This window comes from Phallusia mammillata, chromosome 3 (assembly GCF_965637545.1).
Source record: "Phallusia mammillata chromosome 3, kaPhaMamm4.hap1.1, whole genome shotgun sequence".
In the NCBI taxonomy this organism is placed as follows: Eukaryota; Metazoa; Chordata; class Ascidiacea; order Phlebobranchia; family Ascidiidae; genus Phallusia; species Phallusia mammillata.
Genome location: NC_137254.1, coordinates 6,143,872 through 6,163,568, shown reverse-complemented (window position 1 = coordinate 6,163,568; position 19,697 = coordinate 6,143,872). Strand labels below are relative to the sequence as shown.

General features: G+C 36.6%; 1 protein-coding gene across 3 annotated transcripts; it reads right to left on the bottom strand.

Moving 5' to 3' along the window:
• Nucleotides 1–31: 31 nt before the first annotated feature.
• On the bottom strand, nt 32–1,631 carry LOC145217361 (uncharacterized). Of its 3 annotated transcripts, none has more exons than XM_080084618.1 (2): nt 1,418–1,631; nt 32–1,230 (listed from the first exon to the last, which is right to left on the bottom strand). In XM_080084618.1, the coding sequence occupies exon 2, from the start codon at nt 1,223–1,225 to the stop codon at nt 359–361; it is 867 nt and encodes a 288-aa protein (XP_079940744.1). In that variant the 5' UTR covers nt 1,226–1,230; nt 1,418–1,631; the 3' UTR covers nt 32–358. The 3 variants fall into 3 exon arrangements, with proteins under 3 accessions (XP_079940744.1, XP_079940745.1, XP_079940746.1); XM_080084619.1 differs by having other exon boundaries at nt 32–1,267; nt 1,498–1,631; XM_080084620.1 differs by having other exon boundaries at nt 1,498–1,631.
• Between the last annotated feature and the right edge of the window lie 18,066 nt (nt 1,632–19,697).

Genomic DNA, 19,697 nt, shown 5'->3' with positions numbered 1-19,697 from the left:
GTTCTTCATTCTATGTTCGTTTAGATTCAGGTTTCTAACCTAACAATTCTAAACCAAAACCAGTTTTATTTTATGTTCTATAAACGCTAAAAACGAGCAGTACCCCCAAGTATGTTTAGGCACGACTCGCCACAGCCGAGATAATTATTTAACATGGGCTATATTTTCAACTTGGACAGCAAACGTTACACATAAAAAAATTACAAAGTTTTGAAATCGCTGTTGCCACTGAGAGCACAAATACGTTCATAGTAAAAATATCCATTGAATTCGCAGGTGAAAACTTGTTTTCGCAATAAAACTTTGTTTCAGCATTTTAATTTGGACTTCTAGAAATTCCCGGCGAAAGCAAACTCTTTTAGCGAACCTCACGTCGATGATTTTTTTTATTGGTGTGTGTCAACATGTGTGTTTTCAAAGTACTACCACGAGCAAACCGTTTCTCACAAACAGCACACTGATGAGGTTTTTCTTTAGTGTGAGTCAACGTATGTCTTTTCAAGTCTATACCACGAGCAAACCGTTTCTCACAAACATCACATCGATGAGATTTTTCATTGGTGTGAATCAACATGTGTGTTTTTAAATCATTTCCACGAGCAAACCGTTTCTTACAAACAAAACATCCATAAGGTTTCTCTTTAGTGTGAGTCAACAAATGTCTTTTTAAACTTCCACTCTGTGTAAATCGTGCATCACAATAATCACATCGATAAGGTTTCTCATCTGTGTGAACCAACATGTGTTTTTTCAAATCTCCACCACGAGCGAATCGTTTTTCACAAACACCACATCGGTGAGGTTTTTCATTGGTATGAGTCAACATGTGCTCTTTCAAATCACCTTTACGAGCAAACCCTTTTTCACAAACGTCACATCGGTGAGGTTTTTCATTGGTGTGTGTCACCATATGTTTTTTTAATACTTCAAGCAGAGTGAATATCTTTCCACAAACAGTACACTGATAAGATTTTTCATTGGTGTGTGTCAACATGTGTCTTTTCAAAATCCAACTTAGGGCGAATGTTTTTTCACAAACTTCACATCGATGAGGTTTCTCTTTAGTGTGAGTCAACATGTGTCTTTTCAAAATCCAATTTTGGGCAAATGCTTTTTTACAAACATTACATCGAGGAAGTTTTTCAATGCTGTGTTTCAGCATATGTCGTTTTACATTTCCACCTTCAAGAAACCTTTGATCACAGCCAAAATCCTTTGATGTCATCTCTCCTAAAATTGAACTGATTTGCGATGAATATGTTATGAGCTAAAACAAGACAGAATTTTTTTGTTGATTTGGCAAATTTAAATATGTCGTCGGACGTTTCTACGTCATATACAGGGTGTCTACATAAGCGTAATGTCAGCTACTCAATATAGGCGTTAGCACCCTTGGAGTGAAAACGAAGATAATAACGTGAATCGTAGATAAGTGTTGTAAATCAGCTAATCGGCATTAGAACATCTGTTTTTATATTCATCTTGAACTGTAGGTACCTTGTAATACTGGTTGGTTTGTGATGCGCGCTTAAACAAAGTGTACAATAAAGAGGTTTCGAAATTTCTGTATCCAGGAATATTCTTGTTTTTGTCAACAAACAAACCAGCACTTTCAGGTACCTAAAGTAAATTGTTTTAGCTCCTCCGTTAGTATCAGGGCAATGACATAAATTATAAACTAAATGTTGTTATATACCAACAGGGGCGGTAAAACAAACACATAATGAGTGGTGGTGAAAAAAACGCAGTGCGCATCAATGGTCGAGTGATAACACCTAGCTCAATGGTGCAATAGTGACTGATAAGGTACCGGCATTAGAAAGTCGGTTTTAACGTTTCTCGTGGTGGTGTGAGAAAACCTCCTGTGTGGAAATCAGTTTCCTAGTTTCCTGGCAGCAGAAAAGTTAATAGTTGAATTGTGGACAATAGTAATTATCCGTTGCTTTTGCACCACTGAACTAGGTGTTATCTCTCGATCATTGGTGCAGACTGCCCTTTTTTCCCACTGCGTATTGTGTGTGTTTTACCACCCTTGTTGCTACAAAACAACTTCGTGTCTTCGGATATCGAAACGTCGGCATATTATAACAAAAACTGCTGGAAGAGCTAAAATTTTCTTGATACATTATGGCTGACAGCAACAGTTTATTCCTACTACACATCACTTCCCCCGATGTAATAAAGACCGAAGTATGAAGCGTTAGGTTAACATAACATGTAAAATAACTAATTTATATTCAATGCCAACACTCAAATTTCACTATGTGTAAACAATTTTGCAAACCTTACATTCTCTGGGGCATTATAATGTTTTCTAAACAATGCACAGGCTTGCAAACAGATTAAACATTAATGCAATCAACAATCTGCAAATCAAAATGTATAAGTCTATCGGCACTATCTGGGTTCGCAATATTACAGGCAGCTGGGCAACTTTTTTTTGTGAGTCAACATGTGTGTTTTTAAATTGGAAATGAAACTGAACACCTTTTCACAAACATCATATCGATGGAGTTCCTCTGATGTGTGGGTCAACATGTGTTTGTTTAAACTTGAAATGATACTGAATCTCTTTTCACCAACATTTCAGCGATGAGGTGTCTCTTTTGTATGGGTCAACATGTGTGTTTTTGAATATTTCTACAAACATTACATCAATGTGTTTTCTCTTTAGTGTGAGTCAACATGTGTGTTTTAAAATTTCCACTTCGGACAAAAGTTTTTTCACAAACATAACACCGATTAAGTTTCTCAATGCTGGGTTTTAGCATTTGTCGTTTTACAAGTCCACCCTTAAAAAGCCTTTAATCACAAATGTCACTTTGCTCTGAGACCAAAACCGGAGATGCCATATTTTTTTAAGTTTATTCTTCAGGTATTATCAAAAAATGTTTTGTCTTACTTACGACTACTGTGTTTTCAGCTGAAACAAGATGTCAGGAACACAATTTTTTTGATGTTTTGGCGCTCATCTGTTTAGAACCTCCGAATCTTATGTTTAAAATGTTTGTCACAAATCTAACTGAACAAACGTCACTTATAATGATCGAAAACTGGGTCAAGCAAACTAATAGGAGAGTTTCCACTGGTCCTGCTAAAATTGATATGGTTTGTCCAGTACCACAATACACTGATATTAAATAAGTGCGATTCATTTGTGAATTATGCGAAATACTTTGCTGTTCCCAATATGACGAACAAGTAAACACTTTTTTGACACACGTGTCAGAGTCGCATTTTTGCAAATCATAAGCGGCCAATGTCACAATCCTGTACTTGCTGATTTATTATACGTATATTTGTAAATCTTCACGTGAATTTTGATGGGGACAAATCCTAACTTTTACTTAAGCCTTCTTATAAAGTCACCCTGTTAGCCATAAATGGCCGCAAGTTCAATATCTTGTAGCCTTGATGTTACAAATGCAGTACATTAATGGCAAACGAAAGTTCGTTTTGATACGCACAGCGAAGGTTGCCCTACTTGTTTATTTAGCTGTTTCGTGTTTTGGTATTTGCCACATTAAATTAAACTTCATAGTATAAATCGTATGTCTTAAAACATTGTTATTTTAAGTCCAAATCTGGTTTGTGGTAATGTTAAACAGGCGTTCTATACCCCTTGTGTGGTACATGCATTACTATTTTATGTAACCGTATGAGCAATTGGTTGATTACTACAAATGTACAAACAAACAAAATAACTTAGACCCTCCGGTAATACGTTACAATCAGGTACACTGCATAAGGGTAATTACAAAGTAAAATTTCATTGAGTAAAAATCCTATATCCGACGTAAAAAAGCATTCATTCCGTATGTAGACCAAAGTATTTATAATGCTGCGAAGTCTGAATGTCTGAATGTTAACACAAAATAAATTGTATTGCATCCTAATAAACAATCGAAACTTTAATCGACATTTTAGGACTTGCTTAGTAAAATCAAACTTGTTGGCACATTACAACGTTTACACAACTAAACATACGCCTTTTAAACGGGACAAATGCTTATGCGATTCACTATAGTCTAATTCTCGACTGAAGTGTTGAGCTAACCGACTTTAACTATGGCTTCACAATGCGACAGCCAGCTGTGCAACACTTTCCTTTTCCTATGTGTCCGATTACAAGCGTGATTTATATTATTTGAAAACTGGGCCAAGCTACTAATCGGACTCAGTCCACTGGCGCTGGTAAAATCAAAATGCTTTCTCCAGTGCTTGATGGTTTATAACCGAGTTTGGCTTTCGGCTTAGACATTTGCTAAGTCATAAAAGCCGGAAATTTAAAAGAGAATTTATTGTCTAGAACAGGGGTCGGCAACCTTTTAGGGGACGCGTGCCAGTCAGCAGTAGAAACTGGGCCAAGCCAACTGAGGCCAGATAAAAATGATTTGACTAGAACTTAATAATATGTCAGACTCAACCAGTAACATAATGAAGAATGCACTTGCGTTGAGATGGTGGTAAAACGTGATCTAAGCTAATTAAGCCACTGTCAAATCTACGTCAAATTTATAAACGTTCAGACTGAAAGCGTTTTTATGATAACACATGGTCCAAAAAACAATTCATTCTGTGTGTAGACCTAAGTATTCATAATGCTGCTAAGTCTCAATATTAACATAAAATAAATTGTATTGCATCCCAATAAAGAATCTAAACTTTGGTTGACATTTCGGTACTTGTTTAACAAAAAAAACTTGTTGGCACAATACAACGTTCACATAACCAAACATTAGCCTTTTAAACAGGACAAACGCTCGTGCACTAAACTGAGCTAACTGACTTCAACTGGCTTCGCAATGCGGCAGGCAGCTGTGCAACAATTTCCTTTTCCAGCGTGTCCGATTACAAGCGTCATTTATAAAACCACAGCCCTGACCTAAATGTAGACCAAAATTCGACCCCATTATACCTTTTTAACACGTGACTTTTCTTCGCCTTTATCTTTACGTTTTAACCTGCCTTTCGAGCTTGTGTTTATTGCCCTTTTTAATGGTTTTACGCGCTGCTTGTTTTTAGATTTATTATACATTTGAGAATTATACACATTTTTTTTTATACATTTGAGAAAGACACAAGTTGATGTCGAAACGTCATGCTTTACACAAATATATTGGCTTTTTTGTTTCTGGTTAGAATCTTCAAAACCGTGAATTATGTACCCAAACCTATATACTTATTCGATTATGCGCGATATTCGTGTTACTTCAACCTGAAGCAATAAATCTCGTTGTAGCCAACGTTACTAACAGCTAAAAAAATTTCGAACACAAAATCGCTTTTTGCAGTCCATATGCTGTCAAAAGTGTTTGTTGTTTTACTACCGATTTCGGTTGTAGAAAGCAACATAATATATTTGTTAGATCCTTAAAGCGTGGGAGGACAAAAAATATTTACGAGCCTTCCGGTTTTGCAGATAATTTATCCGTTAGTCATGCACAAAGTTTAACTAGAGCATTATGAGATTATTCAATTTTGTTGACCAAGCATGTAGTAGACAATAAGTGTGTTTTTATTCAGTCATATTTTTTGTCTACATGGCTCTGCAGAAATACTGGCAGTTTCAAACTAGCAACCGAATCTTTATAAAAAACAATAGACCTACAATATTTAACCAACTTTACAACTTAACAGTGTAATTATTCACCAAGGCGTGGTGACAAATTCTTATGTTAGCAATATTTTATTACGGAAGAATTCCTAAAGATAAGAAAGCAATTAACAAACTGTGCAGCAAAAAATACGAAGAAATAATATGATTATAAAAAACACAGATTTAAGTGTCGCAAAGAATACGGATTAAAATGTTTTTGTTACAAAGTAAAGTAGCACATAAGAAGAAAGTGAGTCTTTTGTGCTTTTCGTTTTTAACGATAAAATGACATGATCGGAACTTCTCGATGGTACTAAATTCAGCATGATATAGCATGTGACTGCATGATACAGCTGTTTCCACCTGCTGAGCATTTGAAAGGGGAACAATTGTACTTCATGTAAAACTGAAATTTTGTAGATTTTTGACAGTGCTGACGGTTAAAGCTATTTGGGCCGGGTGGGTTTTGAAGTAACGCGACAATCTAGTTTAATTTACCCTTGTTGGGGCTTATATTTTCACATTCTACAAACCATGCGCCGTGGTAACATGCGGAATCGTGCGATGTTTCGTACACCCGTAACTTCTTACACTACAGTGTCCGGCAATTCGTTCCTATCCAGGTTTTATGAAAGAACATTTACAGACAAAATGTTTACATCTGGTGTGAGGGAACAACTGGTTCTGGTGTGATGCCATAATTTGGCATTGATCTTCCTAGGGGTAATCTGGATTATTTAAACATCTTGTAACAAGTTCCCATCGCCAGTTAGTTGTTGTTGTTTTTTCAAACTTATGGGGCAATCACTGCTGCCTAAAGTTGCTCAAAATTAGATTCCAGCTGTTATATGTGATTTACGATTTGGAGCATCTTTGTACCGACTTCTAAAGGCGTAAATGTTGCAATCTTAATGTTTTTTCAAACATTTCTGTGCAGTTTAATGTATGATAACAGCTACTTATTTAGGACCAGGACACATTGCGTAGACGCTCCCAGTTTTTCCATCAGCACGAAACTGAACAAAATCGGACGGTAACCACGGAATCGTTTCCGATTGAAATCGGAACTAGTACTGAAAGTACGTCATGTTCATAAAAGCAATTCGGGCCTGTAACAAAAGAAAATACTTCATCAAGTAGGGTGATCAGTGAAGAGCACTGAAAGCGATATAGGTCCGGTTACCGACACTTTCCCTTTGTATTGGTCTGATTGAAATAAATTAATAAATTGACAGCTGTATTGAGAATTCTTTCTATGTGCATTAGTTTGAACAAAGAAATAACTTCACGACTTTTCTGACTTAAATGCAAGTAAGTAAAAAAAAGGAATAGTATATTAGCTGCAGACCAAGGATTTATTTTTACGTCATATCTCATATTCCCTGTGCTGTTCTTCTTACCATAAGGGGTTACACTTACCCATACTTAATGGCTTCTGTATTACATAATTTAGTTTCCGTTTTAACTATCACTGTAAACTATATTGCTTGTTAATTGGCATTTTCTAACTTAATTTTCTGCGGCTGCTGTTGGCCTATCGAAAAACAATAACTTAAATCACACGCATTTATTGCTATTAGGATACAAATTAGCATAATTTATTAGAAGAACACAACATATACATAGGAGGATTATAACATCGGGGAAACGAAATTTTATTCAATACATTCAACGCATTGCAGAAAAAATGAAGCCCTGAACGAAACAATTACATTTTGCTGACTTCGGTACCAAACCGCCAGCGGATATGGTGTATACGTGAGACTTTAATAACTTATCATTTTACATGTATACGATAATGAGTAGCAGTGGCACTAAAATGGCTTCGAAGCTTTTTCCCGATGGCGATAGTATTGTAAGTAGTTCATATATCGTAAGTTTAATCGACAAACTTAGACCATGTTGTTACAGAATAACATCGCAAACAACATCGCAATACAAACTAACGTGGGGTTGTGTTTTAGCGAAAAGAGTTGCGCAGTTGTAAATCTGTCTTGTGGCAATGTTGTGTATAGCGTGCCTTAACAGCTATTTTGAAACGTTTACTATTTCGAAACACCAACACACAGCAACATGTTATATGCTATACTACACAAAAACTCGTTTAAATGGATCATGGTAAAGTATGAAAAAAACAGATATTTTGCAACGCATCAAGGGACAGTAAATAGAAAAAAAAACACCCATTTAAAACGGTAATACATTTTTAACTTGATAAATGTCAAATGGGTTTTAATCAAAGGACATTCCATTGTTGCCAATACGTGAACAACACCATAATTGCACCTATGTGACGCGTCAAGCCGTGGCGCAATAAACGTAATGTGAAGAAATTTCCGATAACAAGACAGACAAACGTCTACAGACAGAGCGTTATCATAGCGTGAAAATAGATGGGCTTGGTGAAAAGGTTAAAAGAAGACAGAGATGCAAAAAATATGTACGTATAATTACAATGAGATATTATTTTGAGCACGTGCATGGGTATTTGTGTGTAGTTTAATATACATCAGAAATAACGAATACAAAACTGATTTGCATTGACTATGTGCAAGCAAAGGTACACCGTAAACGTAAAAGTTTAACACTGGTTAAAATTGCAATAAAACGAAATGTGCGAAAAACGCCACAAAGAGCATCAATCAAGCATGCGTTTCCCAAACAACAAATCAAGTATTGACCACATTTTCTGTAATGAAACGCCACAGACATTGCTATTTTTGCCCCATCCAAACAGCCTTAGTTACGACCGACGTTTATTTTGTCTGGTATAAGACGTAGTTTTGTCAATTTGTTTTAATACAATTGGGACGATTTGTTTTGGATGAACAACTTCTGCACCTGAATTTGCTTCAGGGTTAGGGGGTTACGTTGCTTCTTTGATTTATCATCATTTTAACTCGTACATGGGAACAGTTTCTGCCTAATTAGGTCATCCATGACGCAGTACAACAGGAAGACAACGATTCCCTGCGATCCGTTCACCAGGGTGTGGATGTACATGAACACCGTGTTTGAAATGTCGTTGCCAGTTCCTGCAAAAACAAGTACCAAGTTTATTCTAATGATTTATAAAGAAATGTGTCAGTATCGTATAACATTTTCGTGAGTATGGGACCATCTCACGTTTTCATTATGCCACATTTAAAGGGTGCCGTAAAAAATATCCCAAAGATTAGGTTTAGAAACACGGTTATAAACAATTTACCAACCTGTGAAAACTGCCAATATTCATGTTCCGCCAAACATGAGAAAAAATATAATGAATGATTTTGCAGCTCTCAAAGCGTCTTCAGTTCCCGGATCTTCACCTCTGTTCCGCATCCTTCGTGAGTTAAAAATGACATGAGTCGTCTTCATGATGATCATAAAATTGATGAATAGGAGGAGAGCAAGAGGAGCGACGACCGTTAAGTAGAAGATTGACGTACCGGGATCCAGCCAGCATCTGTTATACTTAGGTATAGGTAAAACATGGTTTGCATACTTTTGACATTCTTTGTATAATGGTTGAGGCTTCATGTAGATGTTGAGGGAAATCCCAATTCCGGCAGCTGAACTAACGATGAAAAACGGAATGATCCAGCCCATCATAATGAAGACTCTAAAGCGTTCGTCGGGTTTTTGGGTTCGGAATGTGTATGGAAAAGAGGTGGCCATCAGAAGACGGAAGCCTTCCACAAGAAACCACATTCCTGAAATACAAACATTTTTTTGGAAATGAGCGATAACATACTTTCGTCTCAAACCATGATTTAGACTTTAAGTCATTAGTATTTGAGTAAAATGTACATGTATTTCACTGGAATTAGTCCTAAAAGGTTCACTTTGATTAGCTACCACGTTATACTTATGTAATTTATAACTTACAGCACGTCAGTCGTATTAATAAGGTACATGGGTTTTGAAAACGGGCTTAAACTTGCATAGCGCCTCAACTGGCCTGATGTACTATTATCATTGAAAGCATGATGGTATACATCCTACCTAATGACAGTAAGCAATATTGGTTGGCCACAGCAAACACCATGCACGAGGTTTCATGCAGAACGACAATGTCATGGGATATGTTCACTGCGTGAAGAAGCAGAAGAGCCACTGACAAGTTGATTTGAACTGGAACCCGATCGTTTTCGCCTTTGAAATGGTGAAGGATTGCTATTGTGACTATCAATGCCATGATGGAGGCAATTTCAGTGGTGTAAGATGTGATCTGGGTTACATGATACGTTAGTTGTGAGCAAAATCGGTTTCGTAACACCTTAACAGCCTAATAAAACATTTTAGTTTTTTGCGTTGCTGTTTTGTTACCTTTACGCCATTTGGTATTGTAACAGTCTCCATTGCCAAAAGTACACTAAAACGGTCAGGTGGTTGCACACGCATGTGACGTCGCCTGTAACGTCATTGGTAATGGTGGCGCAACCAAAATCTGAGTATTTCATCAATGCTACATCGAAGAAGCGACAGACGTTTTGAATCTTTCTGATCATCATGTTGCTTGTGTGTTTCATTTCTTCTTCGATCTGCTTGCAGACTGGTTGTGTTGACAGTGGGGTTACGACAAAGCTTGCGTTTCCTGGCAACTGATCGCTTCCTATCGTGCGGTTGGAGCTATTGGCATCCCAACCAGCAATAACAATAAACGATGAGTTATCTATAGCAATGTACCGTGTTAATGCAACTGAATTCGGGTTGGGTGGTTTGATTTCAGCAGTTATTGTTTGGTTTATCGTGTAGACAAACACAGCAACAACGATTCGACTAACATTAATTGTTTGTAGCGTAAATTTGATGTGAGATGATTGAAGGTCAAGAATGGAGTTGTATGTGTCTGCTTCAATGTTGGTAACCACGACATGCAACTGTGCATATGTCAGGTTGTAGGTTGTTCCGTTGGTATCGGGTTGATTACGACAAAACTCTTCAATTATGTATTCGAGATTATCAAACCCAACCCCGTCAGTCGGTTTCTGAGCTTCTAACTCTTGTAAAGCTTCTGTAAAACATGTGACAAGTTTATGAGCACTTTTATATTCGTCTTAATCCAGATAAGAATTCGTTTTATTTCCAGATTATATTTTTACACAATTTGTAACATATGTGTACATTTTTTGGATGATTCTCATGAAATCATGTTGAAATTCTAGAACATCCATATCTACTGCTTGTATTGATTAAACGGAAGCCACATAAATACTCTTTCAGAACACCATTAACGCGCATGCACATATAGCCTATCACAATAGTACTTGTTTTGCAAAAAAACAATTTTAGAGGAACCATATAGAGTTTAAGAAAACAGCCAGCCTGAAGCAGTAACAAAAAAAGGACTCCTGGATTATTATGCATAGATTTACCTGAATTCGAACAAGTTTCGGGATCGCTAAAATCAAATCCTGCAAAAACGTGTGAAAATTTTATAATTTTGTTTCTGATTTTAGATTGTGAATGACTCTTACCGATGTTTTCAAACGAATAAAGAATTGTCAAAACCGTTTTGTTTTGTTCCTTGCAAAATTCCTGTGCTGGTGTTATATCGACAAACCTTGCACATTCGGGATCTGCAACCAACCATTGAAAACCTTAGAGCGATACTTGTATTACAATGCACAACTCTAAGAGTTACCATGCTATCAGGTACATGACTTAACTTTGTATCAGACGGTCATTTGTTGGGGTTTTACCACCAAGGGTTTTGAAGCCTCGCGGTACATTAGATTTACTTTGAAGTATTACGCTCACTTTACCCCCAAAACAAATGGTATTTGAATGTGCTGGCCAGCGACTAAGTGTCACAATCGAGCAATACACAAATGAATACATTTGTTTGTTAACACAAGTGTACTTACGAATAATGTTGCTGCAGTTATCAGTGCAGGATGGTTGACCATATCCAGGTCCGCATCTTGGCCCTGGAAAAGTCATTTAATAATGAACACTTTAAAAATATTCAATAAATAAGCTTTAGCTGCCAGGCATAGTATCAAGGTTATAGAACTCTTCCGGCAAATGTATTTAGTTCCAACGTTTCGACGTCCTATACAGGTCGTCTTCATCAGGGTAAATAACATGCGAAATTCATGTTAAACAGGAACCTGGGACACAGAAAAAAGACGACAATAAAACCAAAGATAAGGAAGAGGAGAAATGTGACCTTTCAAGTTTATCAGAGTGTAAAATTGAAAAAAAATCAAGTTTTAAAGTCAGAAAAATGTCGACTGATATAGCGAAATGTTGTTCTGAACCTTAAAACCAGAGTCTCCTCATGTTTTTCAGAAGAACTGGTATCTGTTAAACTTCCTCCTGAAGACAGTCCTAGTGATAATAAACGACATGTCAGCGTTTTAGGAAGCATGGATCACAAATTAATATGCTGCCCAGATATTGAATTACTTTTAAAATGATCAAAATCAACTTATGATTTGCAACAAATTAAATGGGAAATGGTTTGACATAAATTTCGTGTTTGTGCAGAGGAAAAAACATCTCAATCAGTTTTAGGGCTAAAATAGAATCTGACAAGTACGAGGTAGGCAGCTCGCAAGCTGAATACAGGGCCGAAATAAAAAATGGAGTAGCAAATCTTGGGGATTCCGGTCCAAAATCTTAACCGGATATGCGGTTTTTGTCACTCCTCTTCCATCAGTGATGAAAAAGTGAAGCAAACACATACTCTTTATTTTAAAATTAACTGGGGTAAACGTTTTATCCACTGGCAACAATAACATTAGTATCACAGTTAAATATTTGGTCGACTTTCGAGTATGGGGGTATGTTGGAATGAATCAGTCCTAAATGAAAACTCTTTAACATTTATTTCGCAAATATACCGTTTTTTGTCAAGGACACTTTGTAAACATTATTTTTATATATTCGGCAATTGACATAACTAATCTGACGTTTCAACGTGTCGTACGGGCGTCTTCATCAGGGTGTAAACACAATGGTTGGTTTACAAATTCCTGTTTTTAAATTAATATTTAGGCCTAATCTGTTTTGTTTTAAATGAGATTCGACCGGGTCTTAGGCTTTTGGTTTCTAGTGTTGGTCACGATTTCGACCGCTTATGACGGTTTAAAGTTGAAAACGTAAATGGAAAACAAACTACCACAATATAACATTGAAATGTAGCCGCTAGTTACAGGTTGTAAAAATCATTGTAGTGTTCCTACCGTTGTATTGCATTCCATTGGTTGGATCTAAATAAGCAAAAAGGGAAAACATTACAAAGACGGATACTATGGTACAAATTAACTGGTTTTTTTGGAACATTCCATAAAACAGTCTCAAAGAAAAAGCGTGTTACAACGTGTTAATGTTAGTTACGTAAACGATGAAAAATGGCAACAGATTGCATGATTTAATGGTTTTAAAAATTCAGACACAAATCACTGTGCTTCGCAAAGGGACACCACCGCTGATACAGGATTAAGTTTGTATTCATTCGTTATTTCGGTTCGTTTTTTTATACAATTAGCGTTAAAGTTTCAATAATATAAGTTGAAGTCTTTGCAAAATCTGATCACATAAATGCAAAACTACCTGGAAAATGTCTGATTTCTGTGTTTTTTTATAGCTTGACCACATTTTACTAACCTGTGCAAAAGATGGTACTTTCAAGAAGAGGCTCAATCACATATTTTCGCTTCGATCTAAAATTGTCTGAAACATTTTTTGTGTAATTTAAGGTAATATTTTTAAAATAAAAGAAAATAACGCATTATTAGGAACTCTTCATATACCATTAGTGTACAATGTATATAAAAATAGTTCTGAGAAACATCTACTAAAGCTAATTACACAAACTGTAATATAGCCTTAAGCTTCGACGGTGCAAGATGCAAATATGCTAGTGCTATGGTTCAAAGCATGATGATTGTTAGGTGAACCGTTTCAGCTGTACATAAACTGTTCTGGTGCATCATTTGCTACATTTTTACAACCTACTGACCTTTCACACATCTGTGAACGCTTGGACATTGGGATTTCTCCGTGTAACCAGTCACTTTAGGACAAGCTTAAAAAAAGAAGTAATATGTTATGCTTCGTTGACATAAGTGTTACCTCTAGTTTATTAAACAACTTTCTGACCATTTTCTCTTCCTGTTTCGATAGGATCACACGGGTTAACACGAAAATCCATTCTTAATGTTCCATCTACAAAAACACTGATGTAGGTGCACAAGCCTATGTGTAACAAAAGTCTTTTAATGAAGCGGACATGCTTAATGTCTGACTTCACCTCGACTCTGACTACATTTCGCATAATTACACCCTTGCAAATCTAACATTAACGCATCTTTCAAAAAAATAATGTTGGGTTGCTTTATATTACGAGCTTGTACTTTTTTTTATTCAGGACAAAGTTAGGGACTTTTAACTTTAAGAATCCTAATTGCAACTGTCTTGTTAACATGCATAAAGTAAAAGAAAATTGGAAAATTACAGGATTATTCAAAGTAATAACATGTTTGTGAAAAAATCATGCTAACTTTAAATAAGTTACTTGTATCTACCTTCAGATTCAGTCCAACGTTCTTCGATCATGTATTGGGAATAATTTGTATGCACAGGATTCCAATTTTCGATGTTTTGAAGTTTGCAGCCTCCACCATATCCTAATGTGATCCAAATATTTAAAATGTTTATTGCATAAAAGCATGAGTGAAAGTTAGCATATTGCCGACTTTTAACAAACATTTGCACACAAGCTTGCACTTTGCAGGCAATTCATCTTCGATCAAGAACTATTGGTTTTCCTTAGGACATTATAACTTAATACAAACTGCTCAAATACCACATGAGCAATCAGGTAAGTCAATATTTCAAGTCGTTGAGTATAAGAATTAACTTCTCGCTCATAAGTTAGGTTTATGAAGCATCAGCTAACTTACCTCCTGATAAAGCAATTGCCCCGAAAGGATAACATGCCTGTGGATAATAGGTGTAACAACATTCTGAAATATACAAGAGAAATCAGTAAAACCTTTAAAATTAGACAACAATTACTTAAACTCCAATCGAACACGTTGAACTCTGGCAAATTAACTTACATGATCTTAATTACGAAATGTTTTTTTCACACTTTTACAATGAAACCAACTGATCGTATGTCAAAACCTAATTTTTGCCGAAAACACTCATTTGCTTAACTCAAATTGTACAAGTTCAAGTTTTGTGCTAACCTTTCGTCGCCGGTTGGAAGTTAAATTCGATTGCAAAAATTCCATTATTAGGGACTGTGAAAAAAGCTTGTGTAAGTTATATGAAGGAGTTGTTAATTGATACACACGAAACATTTGTTACATAGATCAATGCAATCTGTTTCATTGATACAACTCCATTCGGGTTTAAGAATTTCCGGAACTGAACTTTGGTTGGTGCAGTAAATCATCCTGTACCCTGAACAAAAACAAAACAGATTTATTGGGCAACTTTTAAATGCAAATCAGAAAACAGCAAGTAACTTTAATCCTTATTTAGCAAGCTTAGCAGACAGTTGAAAAAACGTGGGATTAAATATATATATTTGCGTCATTGTTTGCATGAGAACCTGACTATGAATAATATGGAACCAGCAAGGTTTGCAAAAAACATTGTGCATTTGTTTATACGTACATTAGGAGATGAAAAAATATTTGAACTAACCTTCAATTTGCAGAAGAAAGCATGCAAAAATAAGCAGCAATGATACCATATGCATTTCGTTCAGATTATCAAACATCTAAACTCAATGTTAGCAAACACCACAAATAAATAAAATATTTTTTTAACAGTTGACTATCAGATGTTTTATGGAGTAATTATCTCATACCGAAAACTCAGTTGGTCAAAATCATGTACGTAAAAAAAGATCAAGTTCTTGGATACGTTAAATTTATCTAGCCGTACATAGCAAGCATTTATTAGAGATAAACACAGTTATTTTTAGCGCTTGTTTCACACACGACTTCATACAATAAAGACTTTTTATCCAGCATCCAACATACTACCATTACTTTATCCGCTGGATCGTAGGGTTAAAGCAAGCTTCTCTGAAATTTTTATACATATGCCACTTTTTAGCTTTATATAGGGTATTTGACCAGTCAATATACAACAACCCATAAATTCAGTTAATAAATTCGCGTTAGGCGTGTGAAACAGTGATTTAATTTTGATACAAATTAATGTTCCAATACCTTCATTCACTATACGCTTTTATCACTACCCGCTACAAAGAAAACTGATTTCAATGTTGTTGTTTCTGTTTATGGATGAGCACGTAGACGTTGATAATAGAAAGTAATTTGTAGTAATTTACGAGAAATTCGAGCGCGTCGTGCCTACGTGGACCTGCAGACATATCGCTATCCACAAATTTAAGAAGTGAGCAGTACACTCAATTGGCACCACCGTTCCTTTCCACGTCACAACCGCTCTACAGAGCTAATTGGGCAAACAAAAGATAACAAATTTTTTTTGTCTCAATATAACATTTAGTCATCTGTCTGCACCATTCGCGTTTCTGTAAACCTGCGTAAATGAGCGCTGTCAAACCAATTGCGAGAAATAATGTACATTTGATAACAAGGCCCCGCATTTGCCTATTTTCTCCGAATCTCAACACTCCTGATATGGTTTGTAGATACATATTTGCACCCAAGCTATTCCGGTGCCGTTGTTGTAATGTGTGTTCCAAATTGGGACGAAACAGTTATCTAGTGGAATACCAACCTACTACCTTTCAAGCGACCGAATCGGTGTCGCACGTGATTTAAATCTTTGCACGTGCGACACCGATTCGGTCGCTTGAAAGGTAGTTATGAATTACGATTTTAGTTGTATCCTACGCCTTGCCATACGGCGAATGCTCGGTGACTGGCTGATTCGGTATGACTCCTTTCATATGATCCACAATGATTTAATTGTGATAGGGGTAGCAGGCTCATAGCAAAGGTTGCGCAGCATAACAATAAAGTATCAGTTTTGTTTGGGAATAAATTAAATTTGGTGAATTGTCACTATCCCAGAAAAAATTTAGGTGACCCCACTTTGGGTTTAGACCTAAAGGTTGGAGACCACTGAACTAAGTAATGCTCTTCGGGAAACTTTTTGTTTTAAACCGACGTTTTAACGTTTAATTCAAGTTTCTCTCGTCAGGATTATAACATTCCAAAAGTCAACAAAACGACAAAGGGGCAATAAAGCAAACAACGACATGATTAGCACAGAGATAAGAAACGCAAGGAATTTCCGAATGTTTTTTAAGCAACTGCTTGTAGCAAGCAGAGAGCCACACCACCGTTTGAATGTTCATGGTGTTGCACGGACAGTGAATATGCCATGACTCCAGAACTAATATATTTTTTGTTTAGTGTAAATTCTGAATTACAACAGACGCTGGGTAAAATTCAAAGTGTGATCTAGCGTGATTACACAGCGTAGACTTCTTCGCAAATTACAAATGTACATGTACAATAATACACAAGGGTTGTGATGAGTTTCATCAACAATCCAGATTTTGTGGGTAACTGCTGCATCTGGTGGACTGATTGTTATTGTTTGCCTGAAAGAAGTTATCCAATTCCTTGAAATTGCTCGCAATATCATTGTCCTCGTTCAACAGAAGAGGTAATTTTAGAAACGAATACCGCATGGCGTTAAATTCGCTTTGAAAGGAATTTGGAGCGTGGTCGACATGTTTTGTTTAACCTCGTTAAATTCCTTATTTTATATATTGCGTCGAGCTACTTGGTGCAGTTGGACGAAACTCCTCGGAATTTGACTCATCAGTGGCGAACGAAATGATCTGCGGTTTTGGTATTTGTAGCGTCTTCGGCTGAACGAGCCATTCTGCTTTTGCTGCGAGTATTCGCTGCAGGACTACCACTTAGTGTGTCTTTCTTTTGCGACACACTTCTGCTTTTTTCTGAACGACCAAATGTCACTGACTGCATCAACTGATCCACGGTGGTGTGTATTTATACGTGTCTCTTTCAAAATGTCAGTACATGCACATGCAGCACATTAATTAGCATGTAACAACGTATTATAATAAACAATTATTTAACAAGCACACTTTATTTCACTTGCTTGTGTTTTTTTAATATTACAAAGTTAATCAAAATTTAGTTTACACTTTGACGTTTACAAAAAATATAGCGTGCACACAGGGGAAATTTGCCAAGTAAAGAAATATATCAAGCACGCTTACTTTGCTAGGCGATCAACGTATGTGCCAGCTGATCTTGGCGACGTGAATCCTGTACATCTCCAAGTAGAATGCAATGCACGTGACCGCTACATGACCAATATGTCTACCTGCAGCGAATGAAATATTTAACAATACCGTTTACCGACTGTAATAACTGAACATAGCTCAGACAAGAAATTCTTTCACAAGATCGGCCTTACAAACAGAATCAACATTAATGCGATTACCTATTTGGAGATGATAGTAACGTTTGTTATGCTAACCGACATCAACAGGCTTCGCAAAGTTGCAGTCAGCTGTGCAACAATTTCCTTTTCCAGCGTGTTCGACTGCAAGATTCGCTTATATCAGTCCGAAACTGTGCCAAAAAATGTCACACTCAACGGACAACCGAATACAGCATAAAATTTCCAATCAACAAACCCTAAAAAAAAGTTTGTAATGTTGTTAAGTTGGTTTGTCACTAAAGCTTCACAAAAAGTTATTTGGGCAAAATAAGCGACTATCATATCCACGTTAAATTTCGTAACCAGCCAGTATGAAAGCGTTTTTATGTTAACATGTTACCATAATTTTTGCGTCGTTACGTTATCAACTTGTTTCACCTTAGTCATTTGTGTCTTGTATTGTCTTTGGTTTATTAAGTTTGTTTATCAAGAGTTGTTTTCTGTGTATGTGCTTATTTTCCTAAAACGTTAGTTAGTTATCTTAATTTCACGATGTGTTTTTCATGTTTTTCACTTTAATTCCGCTTCACATCTTTTTGTTCCGTTCACGTTTACCTTTTGACTGTTTGACTGCTTTTTAGTTAACGGTTTGATTGTTTTCCTTATACGAGGATTTAACCCACGGCACACCTTGTGTTCCTTGCACTTTTTTACTCTTTCCCTATCGTTGCCTTTCGTAGCATTCCGGCTACAATCCCAGATGTAACCTTCTAAAGTAAGCCACTAGAACAGTGATAATTAACCGGTGGGTTTTGACCACGTGACTCGTAATTTCCTCTTTTCTCCTTTGTTGAAGAGTTCTGTCGTGAGCCTTTATTGGTGTGTTTTCAAGTCCTTTTGCGGGCCACGTGCTGTGACGAGGAGTTCTTCCCCAGCTGTCGTACTGTTTAGTTGTGTTGATTTTTGCGCAGCGCAGTGACTTTGTCAACTTTCTAAAGCTTGTTTTATTTAGTGTTTTTAAATAAAGGCAGCAGTTTCGTAGCTGGCCGTTAGTGCAGTGTTCGAAGGCTTTTGGCAACCATTAAATTGGGCGCCACAAACAAATGCCGAAAAAAACACACCATTCGTTCTGTGTGCAGAGCAAAGTTTTTGTAATGCTGCGATGTCTGAACGTTGACATTAAGTAAATTCTATTGAATTACAATGCCCAAACGACGCTTTGACTGACTTTTCTATACTTATCAAACTACTTGGCGTAACAGGACAAATACCTACGCGATTAAATATCTGCAAAGTTTTATTCTTGACTGAAATTGACACAAATGTCCTAAAAGTAAATTCGGCCGTTCAACACTGCGACATTTTTTTACGAACATACAACGATGGATTGTCTGTACTGTATGCGTCATCATAATGTAACAACGAAACGTATCTTTGTACTAGAGATGTACCGAATATTCGGTTTGCCGAATTTATTCGGCCGAATCGGCCACTTTTGCAAAGATTCGGTTTCGGCCGAATAATTTGTTGCGATTCGGCCGAAACCGAATCTTTTATGAACACACATTTAAAGCGTTAAGCGTGTCTTTCCTGCTTAGCACCAACAAAAATCCTGTCAGTTATTATATTTTTTACCACATTATCGTTTTCCCCACTGCAGACAACTAAATAGTAATTCATTGCCGGGTTGGAAATTATGCTTAAGGCAATGTTAAACCCCACAGAACTGAAA

Excerpts from the sequence above, each read along its gene's own strand:
- LOC145217361 (XM_080084618.1), bottom strand. The coding sequence starts at position 1,225 with ATGACATCAAAGGATTTTGGCTGTGATCAAAGGTTTCTTGAAGGTGGA.